Source organism: Lissotriton vulgaris, chromosome 1_1 (assembly GCF_964263255.1).
Source record: "Lissotriton vulgaris chromosome 1_1, aLisVul1.2, whole genome shotgun sequence".
NCBI lineage: Eukaryota > Metazoa > Chordata > Amphibia > Caudata > Salamandridae > Lissotriton > Lissotriton vulgaris.
Window position 1 is genome coordinate 1,009,973,602 of NC_141685.1, and position 19,799 is coordinate 1,009,993,400.

Sequence of the window (19,799 nt, forward strand, 5' to 3'; positions counted from 1 at the left end):
GGGGGGACATAGGAGCATGGCTGGGACAAGGCACCTCATGCTACTCCAGAAGCCGGCCCTGGAGGCGTGGGCTCATCGCCTCCGGCAATGGTCAGAAAGGCAAACTGCATTGATCTGTCGGAAAGTTAAGTTTACTATCAAGTTAAAGGGTGTCTGTCTCACCAGATTTGCGTTTTATATAATTGGGCAGCTGCCACGCCTTCTTTAAATGGTGGTTTGCGTGAATAATACTATATACTTTAGCTCACGATCCCAGGAAGCCACGTTCCATTTCTATTTCTTTTGACTAAGCTCACGTGCGGTTCTGGTTTAATCACCTAAGGATCATGCAACTTCCAGATATAGGGCGCGAACAAGATGACTCACGACACGGTCAGCGCCACTGCCCGATGACAACAGATTATAATCGCCGAATTTCATTAACACACTTGTTTGCTGATGTGAAATCAGGTAGAGAATAATTCCGTATCCGTTGGAACTAGATGCTTTGAAATGTATAGGCTAACATATTCTACGTGAAATGTATTTTTACCTTATCTCCCACATACCTAATGTGTGTGCCACTGGTCTGTTTGTGTACATCTCAAATTGCACTGTCAGAAAATAGAGTATAGGTGCACCACATATAATACATTCAGGAAAAGCTGATGCGGACCTCCATAGATGCCTGCTTCGACAAGGACAAGTCAAGCAAAACCTCTTCCAAAATGACGGTCTCAGACTGATGAGATGGACCCTGGGATGCGTGCACTCGGACGGGCACACGGACAGCGGGCGGGGGGTCGGGCACACGGACAGCGGGAGGGGGGACGGGCACATGGACAGCGGGAGGGGGGGCGGGAACGGGCTCACGGACAGCGGGAGGAAGGCGGGAACGGACAGCGGGACATCGCGCAACCCACCCCTGCAAAGGACACTTCCAAAATGGCAAAAACAAAGCTTAAAAAAAAACACGCCCACAGCCGCATGACGTGGGCAAAAGCCTAAAATTCTCAGGAACGCCCACGAATCTGCTCCGGCATTGACAGACAGATCTCTGTTCCAATGGCTAGCCTCCATTTATGGAGCTAGCCAATGGAACAGAGGGGCGGGACTACACACTCATACTCTAGACAAAAGATTTCGCCTGCGCGAAACCCTTCTTGCGCAGCTTTCGACAGGCGAAACCTAAAAAGGCAGGACTACGTGTCTGGCTATGACTCTCATTTCGGACTGGGACAATACATCTCTTAAGTATCTTGGAATAACATTTGCAGAAGAACAAAAAATGTGTGCTACCTTGTCTAGCTTAATTATCATTTTGGCCAAATTCACAAAAATCCCTAAAAACTGCCCCTTTGGGAAAAAACCAGCAAGTAGGAAGGCTATTGTGCCAGACTTGAATCTTAGCAGAATTATCTTTCTTAACTGATACCAACCCATGACAGGTATCCATCCCCTTTCAGTTTTTTAGGGGAAAGTGGCAACCTCGTTTTAGAATTTTTTATTCATTCACTCTCCACGTGCACTTCTTAAATATAAAGGGGCCTGGCAGATATATTTTTATCCGCCTTCCTGAACATTTGTAGGTTAGTTTGGAAATTGATCACCCGAGTCTTTTCACAAACATCTTCTATACTTAATCAAGGGATCTGTCACCACTGTTCCAAAAAGAGGCAGCTAGACGGGATTTCGCTGTTCTGGGTTGCTGTGGGGTTGTATTAAAACGATTCCGAAAACAATGTGATGGTGAGATATATTCTGTCCTCCACAAACTCCAAAAATGGCATGCATGTAGAATGGTGGAGCTACTGGAGTACCCACAACAAACTTCGCATCAATGTTTTTCCCTTACTCTAAATAAATTTCACATTTGCATAGCTTAAAATCCCTGCCTCAAACTCACAATGGATATGTATTTGGCTTTTTGTACCTTTAGTTACTAGACTAGTGATTTCTGCTTCATTCTAGCCTTGAGACTACATAAAGCGGCGGCTTCTGACTGAAGGAGAGCATTGTATGTCACCTTTGACTCAAAAGTCATACAAGATACGGCAACGCCTTCACAGAATTAAGCACATTGTTCCCATTTAAATATTTTAGATTCAAAAAGCTAAATGCAAAACTTTTTTTTATAGAAGCTACATTGTTTCGAATTGGATCCCGCGTACAGTTAACTGGTGAATTAGAGAATAATAATGTCAGTGTATAGCAATGGAGGGTTATACTTACTGCCACGTCTTGGTTTGTCCTTGCCACCTCTTTCAAAATGTCTTCCAGGTTGCATTTATGTACAGAGTGAGGTTGAATGGCTCCAAGACGCAACCATTTCGAACCCCTTTCATAGAAAAAAAAATTATATGTACAATGTCCACTAACTGTTTTGGATTCACAGTGTTCTAGTATTCTGCGTATGCCTAAGATTTATCAGTCATGTCAAACAACATAACTGCCATTATTTTGCCCTGTTTACACTGTCAAATGCAGTGGTCAGATCTTTAAAAGCTAAATGCAGACTTTAGCGTAATTCATACCTAGCATGTAAAGTATAAGCAGCCTTTCTATATTTTCTAATCTCTGCCTAGATCCAAGTTGTTTCTCCACAAAAATACACGTCTTGTTGCGAAATAAGCACTCGGCTAGTGACTTTAATTGTATCTTTGTGCAGGAGATGGGGCATTAATACTTAAGATGACCATTGTTTTTGCCTTGTTCAGTGATAGAAATAATGCTAGATTTCGACTGTTAATCTGGTATTGGGTGATATGTCAACATAAAGCTGTTAACCAGAGGCCCCAATGTGGGCAGTGAATTTATAAAGGTGTGTTTATAAAGCCAGTTATGACGAGGGTCCTTTTTACTTAGACCTGCATGTATGGATTGTGGTAACTATTTCTAAGGAAAAAGACCAGGAAGTCATTTGTATTAATGCTACAAAAAACCTTGATTAAAGCAGGATCCATAAAGAGAAAGTGACACTCCAACATAGTTGCTTGAATATTCACATCCAGAGCTCTTTCTCCCTTAGGATATATTGCCAATTGAGTAGCGAGTTCTCAAAAAATCTAACACATTTTTCCTATGAAGGCCGCAATTCCTTTCTCCCAAATTTCTTCTTCGGAGTTCCTTCTCTAAGCAAAATGCAACATTTATATTCTCTTACTGAGCAGGATAATTCATTGGAATCTCTTAGGGCAAGATGTAAAGATTTGCATTTCTTATCAAACCACTTTCTAGTGGCGGACTTAAAGCTTCTGGTAGAATGGGCATTCGGAGCCATAACCACATTTCGTGTTAAAGCGTTGAAGGATAAGATTAGCCCGGAGCCATTTGCATTGTCGTCCAAACATATATCGTAACTATATCCAAAGGCGTGTACACGGTTCCTCTCGAAGTATTAGGTGTGGCACCTGCTAAAATTATTCAAGGTGCCAAGTGGAAAAGCACTAGAAGGACAAATCAAGATGGGCTAGTTGATAAAGCATCTGACTACTGTTAAAATACATACAGGTATCCTGTTGAATGGGGAACGGTCATGTTTAAAAAGCAGATGGGTCTGTTGAAGAGGATCCTGCTGAAAAATTGTTGGGGGTGCTAAAACCATATTGGGGTGCGAGAGGCTGCTGAAAAAGCATCTATAGTGTTCTGAATAAGTATGCTGGAGCATCCGAAAAAGCATCGGAGGGTCTGCAGAGAAGCGAGTATTCCTTTGGTCAGCAGTCAAGTGTCCAGCTTTTATCTATTATTCTACCAAAAAGTATGTAGCAGTCATCTTAAAAGCAGCAACAGCCTTTAGCGGTACTTATAAGTAGATTTTCAATGTGATCTCTAGGTCTTGTAGAGTGAAAACAATACTCCTACAAGCTAGCCTTATGGTTGTGACTAGAAGAAAACGCAGGTTTAAAAGGATAAAACTGAAGAATAATGGTTTATGAACGAGCTTACGTTCTTTTCATTCAGCTAATATAACCGTAAGGAAGAAGCTGTCCGTATAGGCAAAACTTGATTGAGGTTTAATTGACTCGCTTTGTTAGTCAAAGTGCCACTCAAGAACTACTCGCCATTCCCTGTTGGTATTTATTGCTGTACAGGCAGAGACATGTCTTGGGCAAGAAGTAAGAACCGAGAAGTGAACTAAAGATTGCTTGTGGTTATGAGTGTGTGTATGCTGTGTAAACCCTTTTATGTTAACTGCCTCCTAAAATTAAGCTTCCTGCACGTGCAGTAGTGTACAAACTTTGAAAGTATGAGGGTCTGCTGCTACAAGTCTTATACTGGCTGTTTCCGTATTTTGGAATACGAAGCTGTCCATTAGGAGACTCAGGGGGTCTAACTTTATTAAAGATTGAAAGTCCTGAGGATGGCCTTGAGGATTAATCAACAATAAGGCCGAAACGTCGACACATCAGTCCACATCTCTTCTTCTCTTTTTGTTTGATTAAGTTCTATACAACGTTATCTTTGGTTACAGTGACATAGTTTTGTTGTGTGATAACTTAAAAAAGAGTGGACTACAACGCAAGTGGATTGAAAAGAACAATTTATATATGTCTTGTCCACTTGTACATTTGCTGATTATTCTTTATTGCTTTTTAAAAAAAACTGTACCCCATGAAATGAAATTTGATATATAAAACTTTTTTCATAAAACTATTTCCCGTGTAGCATTTTCTATAGTGAGTCGTTACTACTTTGTCAAAGCAATGATTGTGGAATTGGATAAAAAACAGGTTCTTTAATTAATTTAAGTTGATCTCAAAATTACTGCCAGTCAAGCTTGATCAATTTCCTGTTTCCAAAACATTTTTAATTTAACACACACAAAAAAACCCTTGCAAGCAATTTGCATTTACTATATCTTAGCCCAAGCTCGCAAGGGTATATTGGGTCACCCACTTCTACAAACTTTCTGACACTCTAGCGTTATGGTAGTAGCTGTCTCATCCCAAGTTTTCAAGCATTTGTGGATTTCAAGTAACAAAACCGAGATCACTTGTCACATTGTGTAGTTGTATGCTGCAGAAATGAGTCGAGCATCTTAGCTAATCTTTTCTCCACTGTGATCATGGGCCACTCGCCTGACCTTGTGACTTAGTGAGCAAGCTGCTCTCTGCCCGCTGTACGTTGGCCTTGGAAGTTTGAAATGGATTTGATCTAGAACATTGAAGTATGCAGGTCTTTGGTTGCAGGAAATGGGTTTATTAAGCATATATAGAAGTTCCTACCCTTCTTCCTTGTTGGCTTTCTTAATTGTGAAGATGCACTTCAAATCCTGCTCTCTTTGGGCATGAGTGCAAAATTGTATTGATGTTTGATTTTGTCCTTTATAGCGAAAGGAATGAATCTGACATTTGCCCTACCAGGTGTAGCAAACCCCTCACTTATGAGTTTGGGTGGCAAACCAAACCTAGCCATGTGCTTGCTCCTGGCAAAACCTATGTGAGTAAAAACACAAAGTGCTGTGATCCAATCGTCTTTGCCGTACATGCTCTAGTCTTGGCATCTAAGAAATTGGCATACCAACCCTATGATGATCATTGACACTTGTGACTGATTACCTTCCTCTCTACCCTCTGTGTGGCTTTAAGATGTCAAAAGGTTAAAAGATGCTTTATTCAATTTTCACAACTTGATGTGTCGATAAGCACCAAAGGTTTGTCTGGTTACCTCCCATCTCTGTGTTTCACTCCCATATCTAATTCCACTTGTTTACTATCAATTAACATAACGCATGACCTGAATGTTTCCTGTAGATATGGCCCAGGTGTATGATTTTCCTCTTTGGAGAATTCTATTTGGAATATACTTCTATAGCAGGTTTTTATGATCGTAGTAGCCCACCAATACAGAGCACCTGGCTTCTCCTCTATGCACAAGGCATGTAACTAATCTTGATTTCCTAGTTCAGGTTTTAAAGTCTTTATTTCGATTATTAGCAATCATAAAAGACATATTAAAATACAAAAGAATATAACTGGTTCATTTAAAATATCCAAAGGAAATCAATGAACATAATTATTATTTAGACACTCACAAAAATACATAAGTGCACAAACAAAAGAGCATTTCTTAACAAGTGAATAAAACAGGATTAAATTTCAATTAGTGAATAAAAAAAAAACTGAATATTTTATGTAGAATTTAAAAAAATAGGAAAAGACAAAAAATATTTAAAAAGTTAGGATTACAGTTCTAGATCGCGAACAAAGAATGCAGTTAATAGGACATAGTCGTAGGGTGGTTTAACAGGTGTATACTTAAACTAAACAGATTATGGCAAATAGCAGAACGACTTTTGCACTTGGCGCTAAGACGAGCGCTTTTTTAACCTAAGGAGCCAAGCCCAGCCCAAGTACTTTGCCAAGGCTACCACAAAGACCTCTGAGGTGTTAGTCCTGAGCACCTGTATGGCTTCCATTGCTGTTTTATATGGTAAATTTTGGAACAGAGGTTTTAGCCATTTTTTCCGAGGTGCTCCATACCTAGGACAGGCAAAAAGGAAGTGACCTTCTGACTCAATATGACCTAAGCAGCACATACAATAAGGTGATATCCCTGTGGACCATTTGTTCAGAAAGATGTTTAATGGCAAAGCGCCCACTCTAAACTGATGGTACAATTTCTTATCTAGCGGTCGGGAAATAACATCCCAGTATGGCTCTCTCAATAGGTCAATTTTGAATGTTAGAAACCTGCCTGTGAGGTCATTTTTATTGGACAGCATCACTCTTTTTAGGCGGGTAGTGGCCCAATATAGAGATTTAAATTCATCTTTAGGTGGGAAGGGATTAGATTGTGGGGATGACCAAAGATGTTCCAAGCCCATGTCTATCAGAATTGTTTTTACAGCAATGAGCCATGGTATTTTCCCTGAACCCCTGATGGACCTAACTTCTGACAATTCCTTTGCAAAAAGGAATAAGTCTGGGGATGTCCATATTCGTCTCCACAATGCCACTAACCTAAATCTTGCCATTTCATTTATGGGGGGGGTGCCAAGATCTAGGCAGAGAGGGAGCGAGGGTGTAGACTGTGGAAGGCCCACTAGGTTTCGGAGGAATCTACATTGAGTTTTATACAGATTAGACAAGTCCATATGACCCCATAGATCTGCGCCATATAAGATGGCTGTAGAGATTTTAACATCATAGATCTTAAGGGCCGGCAGGACCCGTCTAGTGATTGATTCCTTCTGCTCTTTAACGAGACAGCCAGTAAGCCTAGCAAGTTTGAGTTGTTGCATATTGATTTGATCCTGCCATCTCAGACGGCTATCAAGGGTGACCCCTAGATAGGTCATGGTATCAACCTGTTCAAGGTTTACTCCATTCATCTTCACTGAACTTCGGACTGGGTGGTTTTTTGTGAAGACCATAAATTTTGTTTTCCCCACGTTGACTACCAGGTTGTTGATGGCACAAAACTCCTCAAAGCGGTCCAAAGCCCGCTGTAGTCCGCTGCGTGTTTTAGAGAGGATTAGAGTGTCATCTGCAAAATGAGTAGCGGGAACCTCATCCCTGCCAACATTGGGGCATCAGTGGGAGTATCCAAGAAAAATTTAACAACTTGGTTGATAAAAAGGAGGAACAGGGTAGGGGCCAGGACACACCCCTGGCGGACGCCTCGGGTTACGGGGAAAGTTTCTGTGACTTGTCCCTGACCCCCCCACCTCACCCTCGCAAAGTTGTCCTCGTGGAGTCTTATAATAAGGTCCAATAATTCGGGTGGGCATCCCAAAGTTACCAGCACACCCCACAACCTGTCCCTGGGCACCAGATCGAAGGCGGACTTCAGATCAATGAATGCAGCATAGATGTTACCACCACCTAACCAAACCTCCTTCCAATAGATCAGGCAGAATCTAAAAACCTGATCTATGGTGCTCATTCCCGATCTGAAGCCCACCTGCATGGGGGACAGGATGTTCTCCATTTCTATCCAACCCTGGACCCTTCCCAAAACCATACGCGCCACTATCTTTTGAATCGAGTCGATTAAACTGATAGGGCGGTAGTTTGCTGGAATACATTTATCACCCTTTTTATAGACTGGAACTATTTCTGCCCCTTTCCAGGATTTCGGGACTGTAGCTCCAAGTGCCAAAGTATTAGCTATTCTAGTGATATACGGGAGCCACAAAGTGGGATTAGATTTAAAAAGATCCGCCGGGATTAGGTCCATACCGGGGGCTTTGCCTCGGAGAGTAAGTGCCAATGCCAGCTCAACCTCAGCAACCGTAAAGGTGAGTTTCCCGCTTTCTGGGGTCTGCGTGAGTGGATTGCCTGAGGGATTTGAAGTATCATCGTCCCCAGCTCTAAATTGGGCCGAGTAAAATGATACCCAATCCTCGAGTGGCACATTATTTCCGGGTGTAGAAGAGTCGATGTTTTTGCCCCATTTAACCAACTCCCAAAACCTTTTCTGGTTATTAGAGGATGATGCCTCTAAAAGATCTGACCAGAACTCATCCTCCCACTCCCTTTTGGCTTTGCTAAGGGTTTTTTTGTAATGGAGTCTAGCAGCTCTCACTTTAACCATGTCCCGAGATTTAATGGCAGAGATGAGAGCTGTATGTGCCTCTCTACAGTCCTTGTTATACCATTTTTGGGGCAAGGGATTAGTTTTAGTAACAACTTTCCTACATGGTTTGGATAGCATTGATTTTAAGCTGTCAAAGCACTTAATATGAACACCCATCACACTATTTGCAGCTCCAATCTCCACCCCCGACATATCTATTTGCAACATTTCATCAAGTGCATTTCCTACTACAACATTGATATTATTTAATAAGCATTCATCTTCTATAACCTGTGACCACTTCAATCTCCTCCTATCATTGGTAAGTAGGACATCCCCTGTATAGGGTGCAGATGGTTCCTCCCTTCTATTTAAATCCGGTGTCTTCATCGATAGGGACAGTGGGTTATGATCGCTTTCCGGGCGCTCTAAAACTACCATATCAATTAAGAGAGCCCAATGCTCCATGTCCAGTAAAATATAATCAATTCGGCTTTGCCTATGGCCATTATCAAAAGTGCTTTTTCCCTTCGCATCAGAGGCAGAGCGGGCGTTACATGCCCTGAACCCATTTTGTAAGCAAAAGGCCGTCCAGGACACTGCAGCCTCTGTAGCTTTAGCCATCTTCTCCACTTGTAAGTCTGGAATACCCCAAGCAGAATCATCTGCCATAGTCCATGTGTCTCCCATATCTAGCACAGGTTCTATAGTACAATTTAGGTCCCCAGCAATGATGGTAGTGATACCTCCGACCATTTTCGTTATCATGTGATCAACAAGGTTCAACAGGGGTGGGCATCGACCGCCAGGAAGGCCTCTAGCATAGATGTTAATAATATTCATAGCTTGCTTGTTCCCTTTGTTTAAAACAATGGATAACAGATCCTGATTCTCCACTGGGAACTCTGTTGGGTAAAAGCCCAGGGATTGTTTCACCCAGATTAACAAGCCACCTGCGGCCCGCCCTTTACCTCCTTTAGTTGCGGGTTTGAAAAAGTTAGTATAGCCCAGCTTATGGACAGGTTCCGTTGCCCATGTTTCCTACAACAGGATAATATCGTAGTTGTCCATAAAACTTGACCAATCCGCAGACACAAGGCGTGCCTTAATACCCGCTATGTTCCAGGACAAAATTTTTAGACGGTCATTCAAATTGCCTGGCAACAAAGAGTGTAAGGGCTGTACAGATCCATGAGCAGCCCCTATATCATCATTATCCACTAGATGCTTAACACAGTCTACCGGGGCAGTGATTTTCTCCTCGATCTGGGACCCCTGGGTAACTACGTGTGGTCTAGGGCTGTTTGGCAGATATGTTCGGCCTCCCTCCCCGTCAACTAGATTGGTCAGTTGAATTGGGCATACCACGTTATAATCACTGGGGACTTGGGCAATCACACTACCAGTCGGAGACTCGCTAAAGGGATTGTTAAGTCAATCTATAGCTTCCAAGCCAGAAAGGGGGCCAAAATGATTAAAGAGAAAGGGGCGCTGGCAGTCAATCGGGGTCAGTACCATGGGATGTCTTGCAGCAGGACCTTTACGGAACAGAGGATAGGATTGGAAGGGTATATGCCTGCGCGGGTAGAAGTAGGATAAATCTAGTGTTTGTACATCCCCCTGCCTTGCAAATCTGGGTACTCGTTTAATAGCATCTACTACCCATGAGTCTTTGAACGATATAAGGATACAGTCTCCTTCTAGATCTTTAGCCTCAGGCCCCACCCAATCTACTCTCCTCACATACAATATCTCCGTAGGAGTGGAGGGGGGTAGCGGGCGATTTTTGTTCAGCCAAAAGGTGACTTTATTACGAAGGTCACCATATGATTCCCTAGATCCTGGTTTTAATGGTGCTACGCCTGTCAAAACGATGGTGTGTAAGGCCGCTTCGGGTGGAAGATCAACACTGGGGATGTTTGGCCTTTTACGCCCCCCCTCCCTGCGACTGGTAGAAGCAGTATTTTGAGTTCTTGAAGAAATTGGTGGACGATTTATATTAGATTGTATTTGAGGATCCATGTGTTGGCGCCCAACCATATTTTGTTTAGCCTCTGTTTTCGTTTGGGGCTTTAGTATCTGAGTCTGAGAACTAACACCTGGTTTAGAAGAGATGGTAGAAGAGGTATTGGTTTTTTGACCCCCTTTAGCTATGGTGTTATTTATTCCTGTCGTTTTATTGAGGGAATTTTTGCCGTTTTCCATATTCTTACTAGTAACCTTATTAGGTGCCTTACTTGGTGCTGGTGCATTAACAGTGCCCTTATTATTTAAGCCACACAATGCTTGCAACATTGCGTGGTTTGATTGGATCAGACTCTCCATACTATCGATCTTTGAGGTCATGAGCCTAGTCCGCTCCAGGACTGGTAAAAGTAGTGTTTTAAACATGGCCTCCATTTTTGCCAGCAGAGCCTCATCACTATTGAGGCACATGGGACATGTAGTGGAGGAACCCAAAGCCAAAAGTTAGGGGCATAGCATATTATTATTGTTAGGCACCGAGGGTTTTAGCAGGTTTAGTCGGGGCTCGGGCCCCTGGCGCCATTCCCCTTGGACTGTATTTGCTTTATTGGGTGTCATATTTCTTTCCCCTGACATTCTAGAATCCCGTTTTCTCTTTTTGGTATTGGGGGCAGAGTTGGATATAGGTGAATTAGCCTTTACAACAGGATTAGAGATATTGGATTGATTAAGAAGAGGAGTTCCGGATAATTGGCTAAAATCCTGCTCCTCATTAATCACAGAGTCATTATCCTCCATCCCAATCTCCTGCGTATCTTTAGAGTCGTTAATACTAAGCCTTTTTTCCATTATTCTGTCTCTTGTGGACAGGCTACCCCCAATATTTTCTATATGGACTATTGCGTCCGTAGAGGTGGTATGGACACAATTGAAGGCAGCATGGGGTACAGATGGTGCAGGGGAGACAGATGTAGCTAAAGCCCCCAGCGAGGATCGTTTTCCACTAATCAGGTCTATTGAGAGCCTTTTCTCAACCATGGCAATTTCCTTTTCTAAGATGCCAGTGGCCCGGGTGATAAAAGCGTCCAAGGGGCCAGAGACGACGCCATTAGATGTGTTGATTTGTACAGTACGTTCCTTCCCTGATCTTAATGGCATTTTGGGTGGTCTTCAGAACGTCCAGGGGGAGTGGGCCTGGGCCGGACTCTGCCGTACTCGAACGGCCTCAAACTGCCCGGTCTTCGCCCCGGCCGTTGCCCCGCGCGCGTCCCGCGTGCGCGTTGTCCACACAAGCTATGAAGGAAAAACAAGAGGAAGGGGCGGGAAGAGGACCAGCTGCGGCCGATCCACGCCGCTAGGAATGCTGGTCCTCGCAGTCCCGCCTCTACCCCTGTTGACCAGATGACAGCTTGCAAGGGGCGCGTTGGTGCTCAAAGCACGTGAAGGGAGGCAGAAAGGATGTTCCCCAGAGAGAGTCTAAGCCTACGAGCGGCCCCCGCGAAGCGGGGGCCGCGAGGCGTGGCGAAGTGGCCAGACAGCAACAACACAGGAACAGCGCTTCTTTGCAGGAAGGGTCCCAAGGCTCACTCACTCCACACAGATTTTAAAGGGGAGGAGGAGGGGGCGGGAAGAGGACCAGCTGCGGCCGATCCACGCCGCTAGGAATGCTGGTCCTCGCAGTCCCGCCTCTACCCCTGTTGACCAGATGACAGCTTGCAAGGGGCGCGTTGGTGCTCAAAGCACGTGAAGGGAGGCAGAAAGGATGTTCCCCAGAGAGAGTCTAAGCCTACGAGCGGCCCCCGCGAAGCGGAGGCCGCGAGGCGTGGCGAAGTGGCCAGACAGCAACAACACAGGAACAGCGCTTCTTTGCAGGAAGGGTCCCAAGGCTCACTCACTCCACACAGATTTTAAAGAGGAGGAGGAGGGGGCGGGAAGAGGACCAGCTGCGGCCGATCCACGCCGCTAGGAATGCTGGTCCTCGCAGTCCCGCCTCTACCCCTGTTGACCAGATGACAGCTTGCAAGGGGCGCGTTGGTGCTCAAAGCACGTGAAGGGAGGCAGAAAGGATGTTCCCCAGAGAGAGTCTAAGCCTACGAGCGGCTCCCGCGAAGCGGGGGCCGCGAGGCGTGGCGAAGTGGCCAGACAGCAACAACACAGGAACAGCGCTTCTTTGCAGGTTTCCTAGTTACTTTTCTTAGTTGGATTTACCAGTTAGTCAGTCTGTGACTGGTAGTTGATCTAATTCTTTAAACCGAACTAGATTTCAGGGAAGGTTATTAGGATTAGGATTATTCAATCTTTCTGGCACCCAGAGCATTTTCCATTTATAGGTGGCAGTGGAGCAGTTAGTATTATAGAAGTGAGTTTGATAAACCTGCCTTTTTTTGAGTTTTTAAGGGAGTCTGTTTTTAATGTAGACCTCCTAATTAAAAAGGGTTTGGGGATTTCTGCAGCGGTATTTCCATGTGTAATCTGAGAATTTTATTTTTTTAGTTTCCAGTATGCAGGATAGCTGGAGTAAAAATACGTTCTGATTAGTTCCGGTTTTGCTTTGCGCTGTAGTTATTGCAATCCACACTTAAAACTGCTTTGGGATAAAGCGCTTGACGAACTTTTCATATCTAAGTCCCACTTAAGAGGGCATGGCACTCGAATTTTCAGAAAGCGCCTCAACATGCTTCTGGAAGAGACGGGTCCATTCACATGCTGTGAACTGTTTTCAGCTAGAGATGAGCAGGAAGAATAGAATATCAACATTATATGAGTCCTGGCTGCCCATGAAGGGAATGCACAGATGTCTGAATACATCACAGCAGCAGTGGACACAAGTGAACATGAATAGCCTTAATGGAGCACTGTGATGGTAGGACCTATATTGAATTGTAAGCTGTTATTGAGCAGCTTTCTTGATTTTCTATAAATTATTCAGTGTTCCATTTGAGATTGTGAGCTAAGACACATTCCCCAGTCAGTGGGAGCATACATACATAATTCAGTTGCACATGGTCTGAAGACCGTTTTAGTGTGCATACGTTGTCTACAGGGGGCACTGAAAGCACCAAGATTGCCAGAAAGCACCAATATCCACCCAGTTATAAACTAAACCAGATGGAATGCAGAGGTTTCTGTTTTTGGCACCAGTTTCGATGAATAGCCCATACATGTGGATTATCCATAATATGATCTTGTCTGAATTGTGCACCTAGTCTAAATGGTTGAGTGGTATGAGGCAGAGTTCGGTAAATGACACTGCATGAGTGCACCTCTGACTCCTTGCCTGTTATTTTAACAGCCACTTCGTGAAGAAGTGGGTGTGGTGGGGGTCATGTAAACGAAATTCTCCATATGGTTTATGCTACCAAAGCAGGGCAGGCACACGCAGAGTGCAACATTGTCAGGATGGTCATGTGCACAATAAAGTGTGGGTTTGTTTCCTTGAAAACATATTACTCGAATGGATAAAACGTGTAGCTTTACTGTTCAGGGAATGGAAGTCGTTGGTAGGTATGGCACATAGTGCAAGGCTCCCCTATAGGCGCACAGCTGAGTGTCCGTTCTCCCCAGGAATTATCTCTTTAGAGAGCATTTAAGTTCCTGGGACCTTTTGGCATGACTCCGCCTTGGGATAACTTTGGATTCAGGCTCTGTACACATGCAGGAAGTTCCCCCTCTCCTGTACAGGGAGGAAATTGAATTAAATACCTAATCAACCTTTGACATCCCTATATTCATTCACTCTTGTTCTTTTAGTGCTAACCTACAACAATCACACACAACTGTTATTCGTAAGTAATAACAATCACTAGTCCGCTTCACTGAAACTATTACTTTATTATGTAGCACATAAGGAATTGAGCATCTTGTGTGGAATTGAGCAGTAAGGAGTAGAAAAAAAATCAGATGGCAGTCGCTATCCCTGTTGATTTTAAAATGCATTAGTCAGGCGATTTCCTAAGTGGGTGACTGCTAGAGTGCACTCATGACTACTCGTTAACCAGAGTCTAAATTAAATCTATTGAGGTACATAATCCGTTGGATTGATTGGCAGTGCTGGCTTGAACATCTCGTTTTGGGCACTGACCCATTGGCTTCTCACAATGGAGACTTTGTGGGGGTAGTACTGACTCCATAATATCATTTTTAGGTCGAGCTGACGTAGCATTCATGCAAAAGCATGAATGCTGTCAGCAAGACAACTAATGTTATCCGTATTTAGGAAAGTAGACAGCAGAGTGTCACGTGCTTTCCCAGTGTCGGATTTCACAGCGGGAGCGAGCGCGCTTGCGCAGACCGCAGGGCTTGCATGCAAACACGGCGCGCACACAGGCAGGCCCCATCCCCTGCACGCACAGGCACACGCGCGCGCACACACACACGCAGGCACACACATGCAGGTACCCAGCCCCCCCGCCCCCTCCCCTCTTACCTCACCGGAGTCGGGCTCGCACCATCTGCCAAGGGAGCCCCGCAGAGCACTCGAGCTCCTCTCCCACTCTACCAAGAAGCGGAGCTCTCCCCATAGGCATGGGGCCCTCGCAGTCTCCCCGCTGGTTTTCACCCGGGCCCCCTCCTGGGACCCGGGACTTCATGCGGCACTTCTCTTCTACGGGCTCGCGCTCGTCCAAACGAAACGAAACTGAAGAGTGGCGCGCATGCGCAGGCAGCCCCCGCCCTCCCACTGCTCACAGGCCGGCAAAGAGCTGATGGCAGCGCAGCAGAGGGTGAGTATTACCTCCTCAAGCAAGTCTTATTGGTTGGTGGAATTTATTTCTCTCTCCTCCCGCCTCCTTTGAAGAGGGTGGTCAAACGTGTGGTTCGCGCCCACTGACGCATGGATTCCCCGCCCTGCTAACCCCAAACAAATATTCTGAGTGGATGAGGTCTGGGAAGTAACTGTTAAACTGTAGTCCAATCGGAGCCACACATCATAAGAAGGAGGTAGCAATACGAGGCACACATTGGACAACGCAGATATTATTTCTTACGAACCATCAGCCAATGTTTGAAGGTTGTTGGTTTTTACTACGCTTGAGGTGGGTGGCTGGTAGCTGTCAATGGCGTCCCGCGTGATGGGAGCGTGCGTTGGTCTTCTCTTCAGCCAGGGCTACTCGTTCATGGAGCTCTGGGAGAGGGTAACAGTAGTTTTGACAGGAGCGAAGTCTGCTATCATATGTGTACTTCGTGTATGAAAGACCTGTTCATGTATCGTGCAGGTAGTGGGCGTTCAGACAGCTTACATAATGGGTGTAAACCTCATAGATCCGAAGTCCCACTCAAAACGTGTGCTGATTTTGTAAATAGCAACCTATTTCTTCGAATATAAACGTGTTCTTCCTATTATGCACAGCCCGTTGGCTTCATGTCTTTTTTTTTTTTTCTATAACACACAAGTTCTGAGCTTATTTCTCCTGAGAGCACTTTTCGCAATCTTTTTTTGCTAGCTGAAGCAGTAAGAATTCTCAGTTCTTTTAAGGACTCGGAGGCTAAGATTATTCTTACTCATTCTATACTTTATCTTTTTGTAGCAGCCAATAAACAATCATCATTTCATAAAGCAGCAAATCCTATGATGCTTGCGCAACAAAACTGTGCAAGGCCAAAGTCATTTGGTGTAATGCAGCGGAAGCGTTGGGTATTTTTGTCAGCTCACTTATCCACACCAACCACCAGGGCTCGAGTCACAGGTGTACGTAAATAAAACACATATTGCATTACAAATGCTATAGGGGTCACGTTTGCGAAAGTTTAAACAATTGGCATTGTAAATGACAAAGCTATTTATTTCGCTATTTTTAAAACCAACACATAACTAAAAAATGTGTCATTTACAATACCAATAGCTCAAACATTCCTAATGCGAGACCTATTGCATTGCAAATGCTTGTTTGTAATTGTGCACAACTGTGTGCGCCTTAAGATACGCTACAGCTCATACTCTTATGATTTACAAAATTCTTTAAATCATTACTAGCGGGCAATTTAAGGTGAATGAGATGAAAATTATCTGCATAGATTTCCACTTGTTCTCTTTATGATTTCCTAACTAAAAGTTCTGAGATTTTGACATTCTTGTCTCCCTCACTTTCTCATTGTCTTTTTCTTTGTTTTTCTTTGCCACAGCATTGCAGCTTACCCTAGCAAATGATAACAGTAGCCGCTCACCCTCCTCTGAGAACTCCCCTCCTAACCACACCCACCCCCCTCGACCACGCCACATTTTGACTCTCCCGCAGCCCCACCACCAGATGCAGAGGAGCTTGGAGAGGTAGGGCGAGCCACTGTTTACGCTCGGATATTGCACGTTTATTGTACTTTGCCTGATGTTAAAATAGGTCCTCTCTGACGCCCAGGTTGTGACCTGTCTTTCCCCGAAGAAGTTCAGGAATTCACTGGTTGCTGTACACCAACACCTGTCCAAGCAGTGTACTCCCATAAATAGTATTTGTCTTCTCTTCTAGAAGCAGAGCAAAATACACCTAGTGCAGCACCAGTCATTCAGATGTGCCTTGTCTTACACGTGTTTTACTTGTATATACTATATGTTTAGTAGTGAAACTCCCACTTACTGGCAAGAACCAATTCATCTTGACTCAGTCACAGCACTTTAGTTTTCCTTCCTCTTTATATGTGGTTGACACAGACTGTACGCTCTGTGGCACTCTCCCAGCTCCTGTGTTCCCTTGAATCTTTTCTCATCGCAAGGTTTACAAAGATGGATGTCTTTTTGCAGTTGACGGTGTTACTGAACAGTATGCAATGCTGTCACTTCTGTACAGAGAGATTATTGATACTTTAAACTGTAAAGACTTTGAATCGTAGGAATAGAATCTTAGACAGTTCAAATTTGGTCTCTGAAGAAGTTGGAGCCATGAGGAGATTAAGGCATAGGAGGCTAAAATGGACTTTAACTTGAGAAATGGTGGGCACCAAAACTATGAGAGTCCCTGGTAAAAAGGTTTTTATTATGTAATCATTGCACCCAACAATTTCTCTCTCCATAGAATTTTCTTTTTGGACAATGATCTCCATCTGCTGTGGGTGGAAAGCACCCTTTGTCCAACAAACTAGTATTGTATGTGAACAACAATAGTCATTAAATTGTCACCTCTTGTGGGGCAAGAGTTGTAATTTCTATAAGAGACTATTGAGCAGAAAAAAATTAGGTGGGAATACAGTGGAGCCACAGTGGGACAATGCCAACAGGAGCTTTATGCCAAATATGCCTGGTTTGCCTATGTCTTAGAAAAAGAGCAGGACCAAGAACTTCATGCTTCAGCAACCAGCGTTCAAAAGATTTGATGGCTTGCAAAGTGCGTTACCATCATCTATAAATATCATAAATGTAGATATATGTACAAACGGAAAGAGAAGAATAAGAATATATCATGAACATTATTTAAAATGATGTGTAAACTGGCTTTCTTTTCTGCTTATATTGTAAACTATTATTTTATTCTTGCCAGGCCTAATATTTGTATAATGGAGAAAGTTGATCTTTTTGGTGTCCCTTGTCTTTCCTTTCAGTATTGAGATTGACCAGAAACTTGCAGAAATCATGAAACAGACTGGGTACCTGACCATTGGAGGCCAGGTGAGAAAGGCTTTTCTCAGCTCCTTCCTGCCTGTTGAGCATTTACGCAGCTTACTGATGTCTCTTTGTTTCCTTTGCTTTGTTTTTACACTTCTATACACCTCCAACTGTTACTCACTACTCTTCTCAGGCTCTGTTACTTAGGAGTATTAACACCATAAAGACCACCCTCTGTCCTCTTTAAAGTGTTTAACATAAGTCCAGGAATGCTGTATACATGCCATCCAGCCAGTGCCCTAACCCGAATTTAATTTTCGTAGTCGGGGAGCACCCTGTAAGTAATTAAAAGATTATTCTCCCCTGGACACCCTTGATTTAAGCATATCCCAGTGAATTGCACAATTCCCTCCTCAATCAGTGGATCTTCATTAATACTCCGAATACTCTGAATCATTAGAATATGACCTTTCTTTTCCATTGCTTTGTTTTCTTGACTGATATGATGCAGATGAGTGTTTAGGAACTCAAACTGACTGATATTCACAGGGGATGTACCAAAGCATTCTTTAATAGTAGGCTTAGGACATTGTCAAGTCCAAAGATTTGCACACCAAGCCAGTGTTGAGGGAAAAGTCTTATTGGTACTGCCTTATTTTGAACCAGTCCGGAATCTGATCTCCAGTATTGTGTTGTAGGCAATTATAATCTTTGTCGCCAAACCATCAGACAGAAACCTCTTATGAATCCCACACATGTCCGCCTTTCTCCTGAAAATGAGAAAAATCCTTGTGAATTAGGTGATTTGTACGTATAAATCTTTCTTCCATAATCTGTCCTCATTTACTGAGTTCTTGTTGCACACACTAGATGTTACAGCCTAAAAATGTTTACTGTAAAAGGAGTTCCTTTGTTCACAGCTATTCTCTTTGAACACATGTTTTGGGGTTAAACAATGAAATAAGATTTTGTGTAATCACTGAAAGATTGGTGATCCTGATGGAAATTTATTGTATTCCATACTAACAACATGATCGATAAATAAAGATATGTTTTAAGTAAAGAAAGCTAATTGGCACACACAAGATTAAGGTAATCATTTCAGAGCTGATATGCGATGGATGAAGGTAAATATTGCATCAACATAGTATGCCCATTTTGTTAATGCTTCTAATGTGGTATCAGAGGTCAAATGATGCAGCTTTGTAGCACACAATAAATGATACAAGTTGTTGGATAAATCGATGCATAAAAAAACTGTGTGCAGCAGCTTGGGGCTTCATTATTGAATGCACTCTAGGTGTTAAGAGGATATGTTGACCTTTCCCAGAGGGTATTAAAAGATTAGAAAAAACGCACCAAGATGTTTTTTTTGTGTATGACATCTTTTTCCCTTTTTTGGACAAAGCCTAACAGTTTGCTAAAGACATCTTTGAGACTTTCAGAAAGCTTACCTAAGAATGCATTCCGCCAGTTTCTTACCATTAGTTTTGAGGTTTCTAACTCACGTTTTCTGGCTGTCTGTTTGCTGACTTTGCTTTTGGCTGTCCAACTTGAGTTCGTCCCTCCAGTTGCCCAAAACCTGGTTTACTGTTGTCTCCCACGAACTCGCTTTCTGTAAACAGGCCTTTAAATCTTGTGCATTCAAAGACAGAGGTCAAATGTGAGCCTCTCTTTCTGAGGGAGCTTGGTGTTTTATTTCTCTGACTTCAAATTGAGAGAATGTATGCGACCGTCCTACTGAGTATCTATGTAAGAGTAGAGCATGTACAATTAATTTTTTCTAGCACACAAAAAAAGAATTGTG

The 19,799-nt window shown here is 43.5% G+C and overlaps 1 protein-coding gene across 2 annotated transcripts in view; it reads left to right on the forward strand.

Moving 5' to 3' along the window:
* The window catches only part of MAP2K7 (mitogen-activated protein kinase kinase 7), a 219,550-nt gene that overhangs the window by 73,710 nt on the left and 126,041 nt on the right, over positions 1–19,799 (forward strand). For both annotated transcript variants that reach the window (XM_086961246.1, XM_086961253.1), the window contains 2 exons: positions 16,585–16,729; positions 17,989–18,055. In XM_086961246.1, the coding sequence (XP_086817372.1) occupies positions 16,585–16,729; positions 17,989–18,055 (212 nt within the window). The remainder of the gene's footprint in view (positions 1–16,584; positions 16,730–17,988; positions 18,056–19,799) is intronic.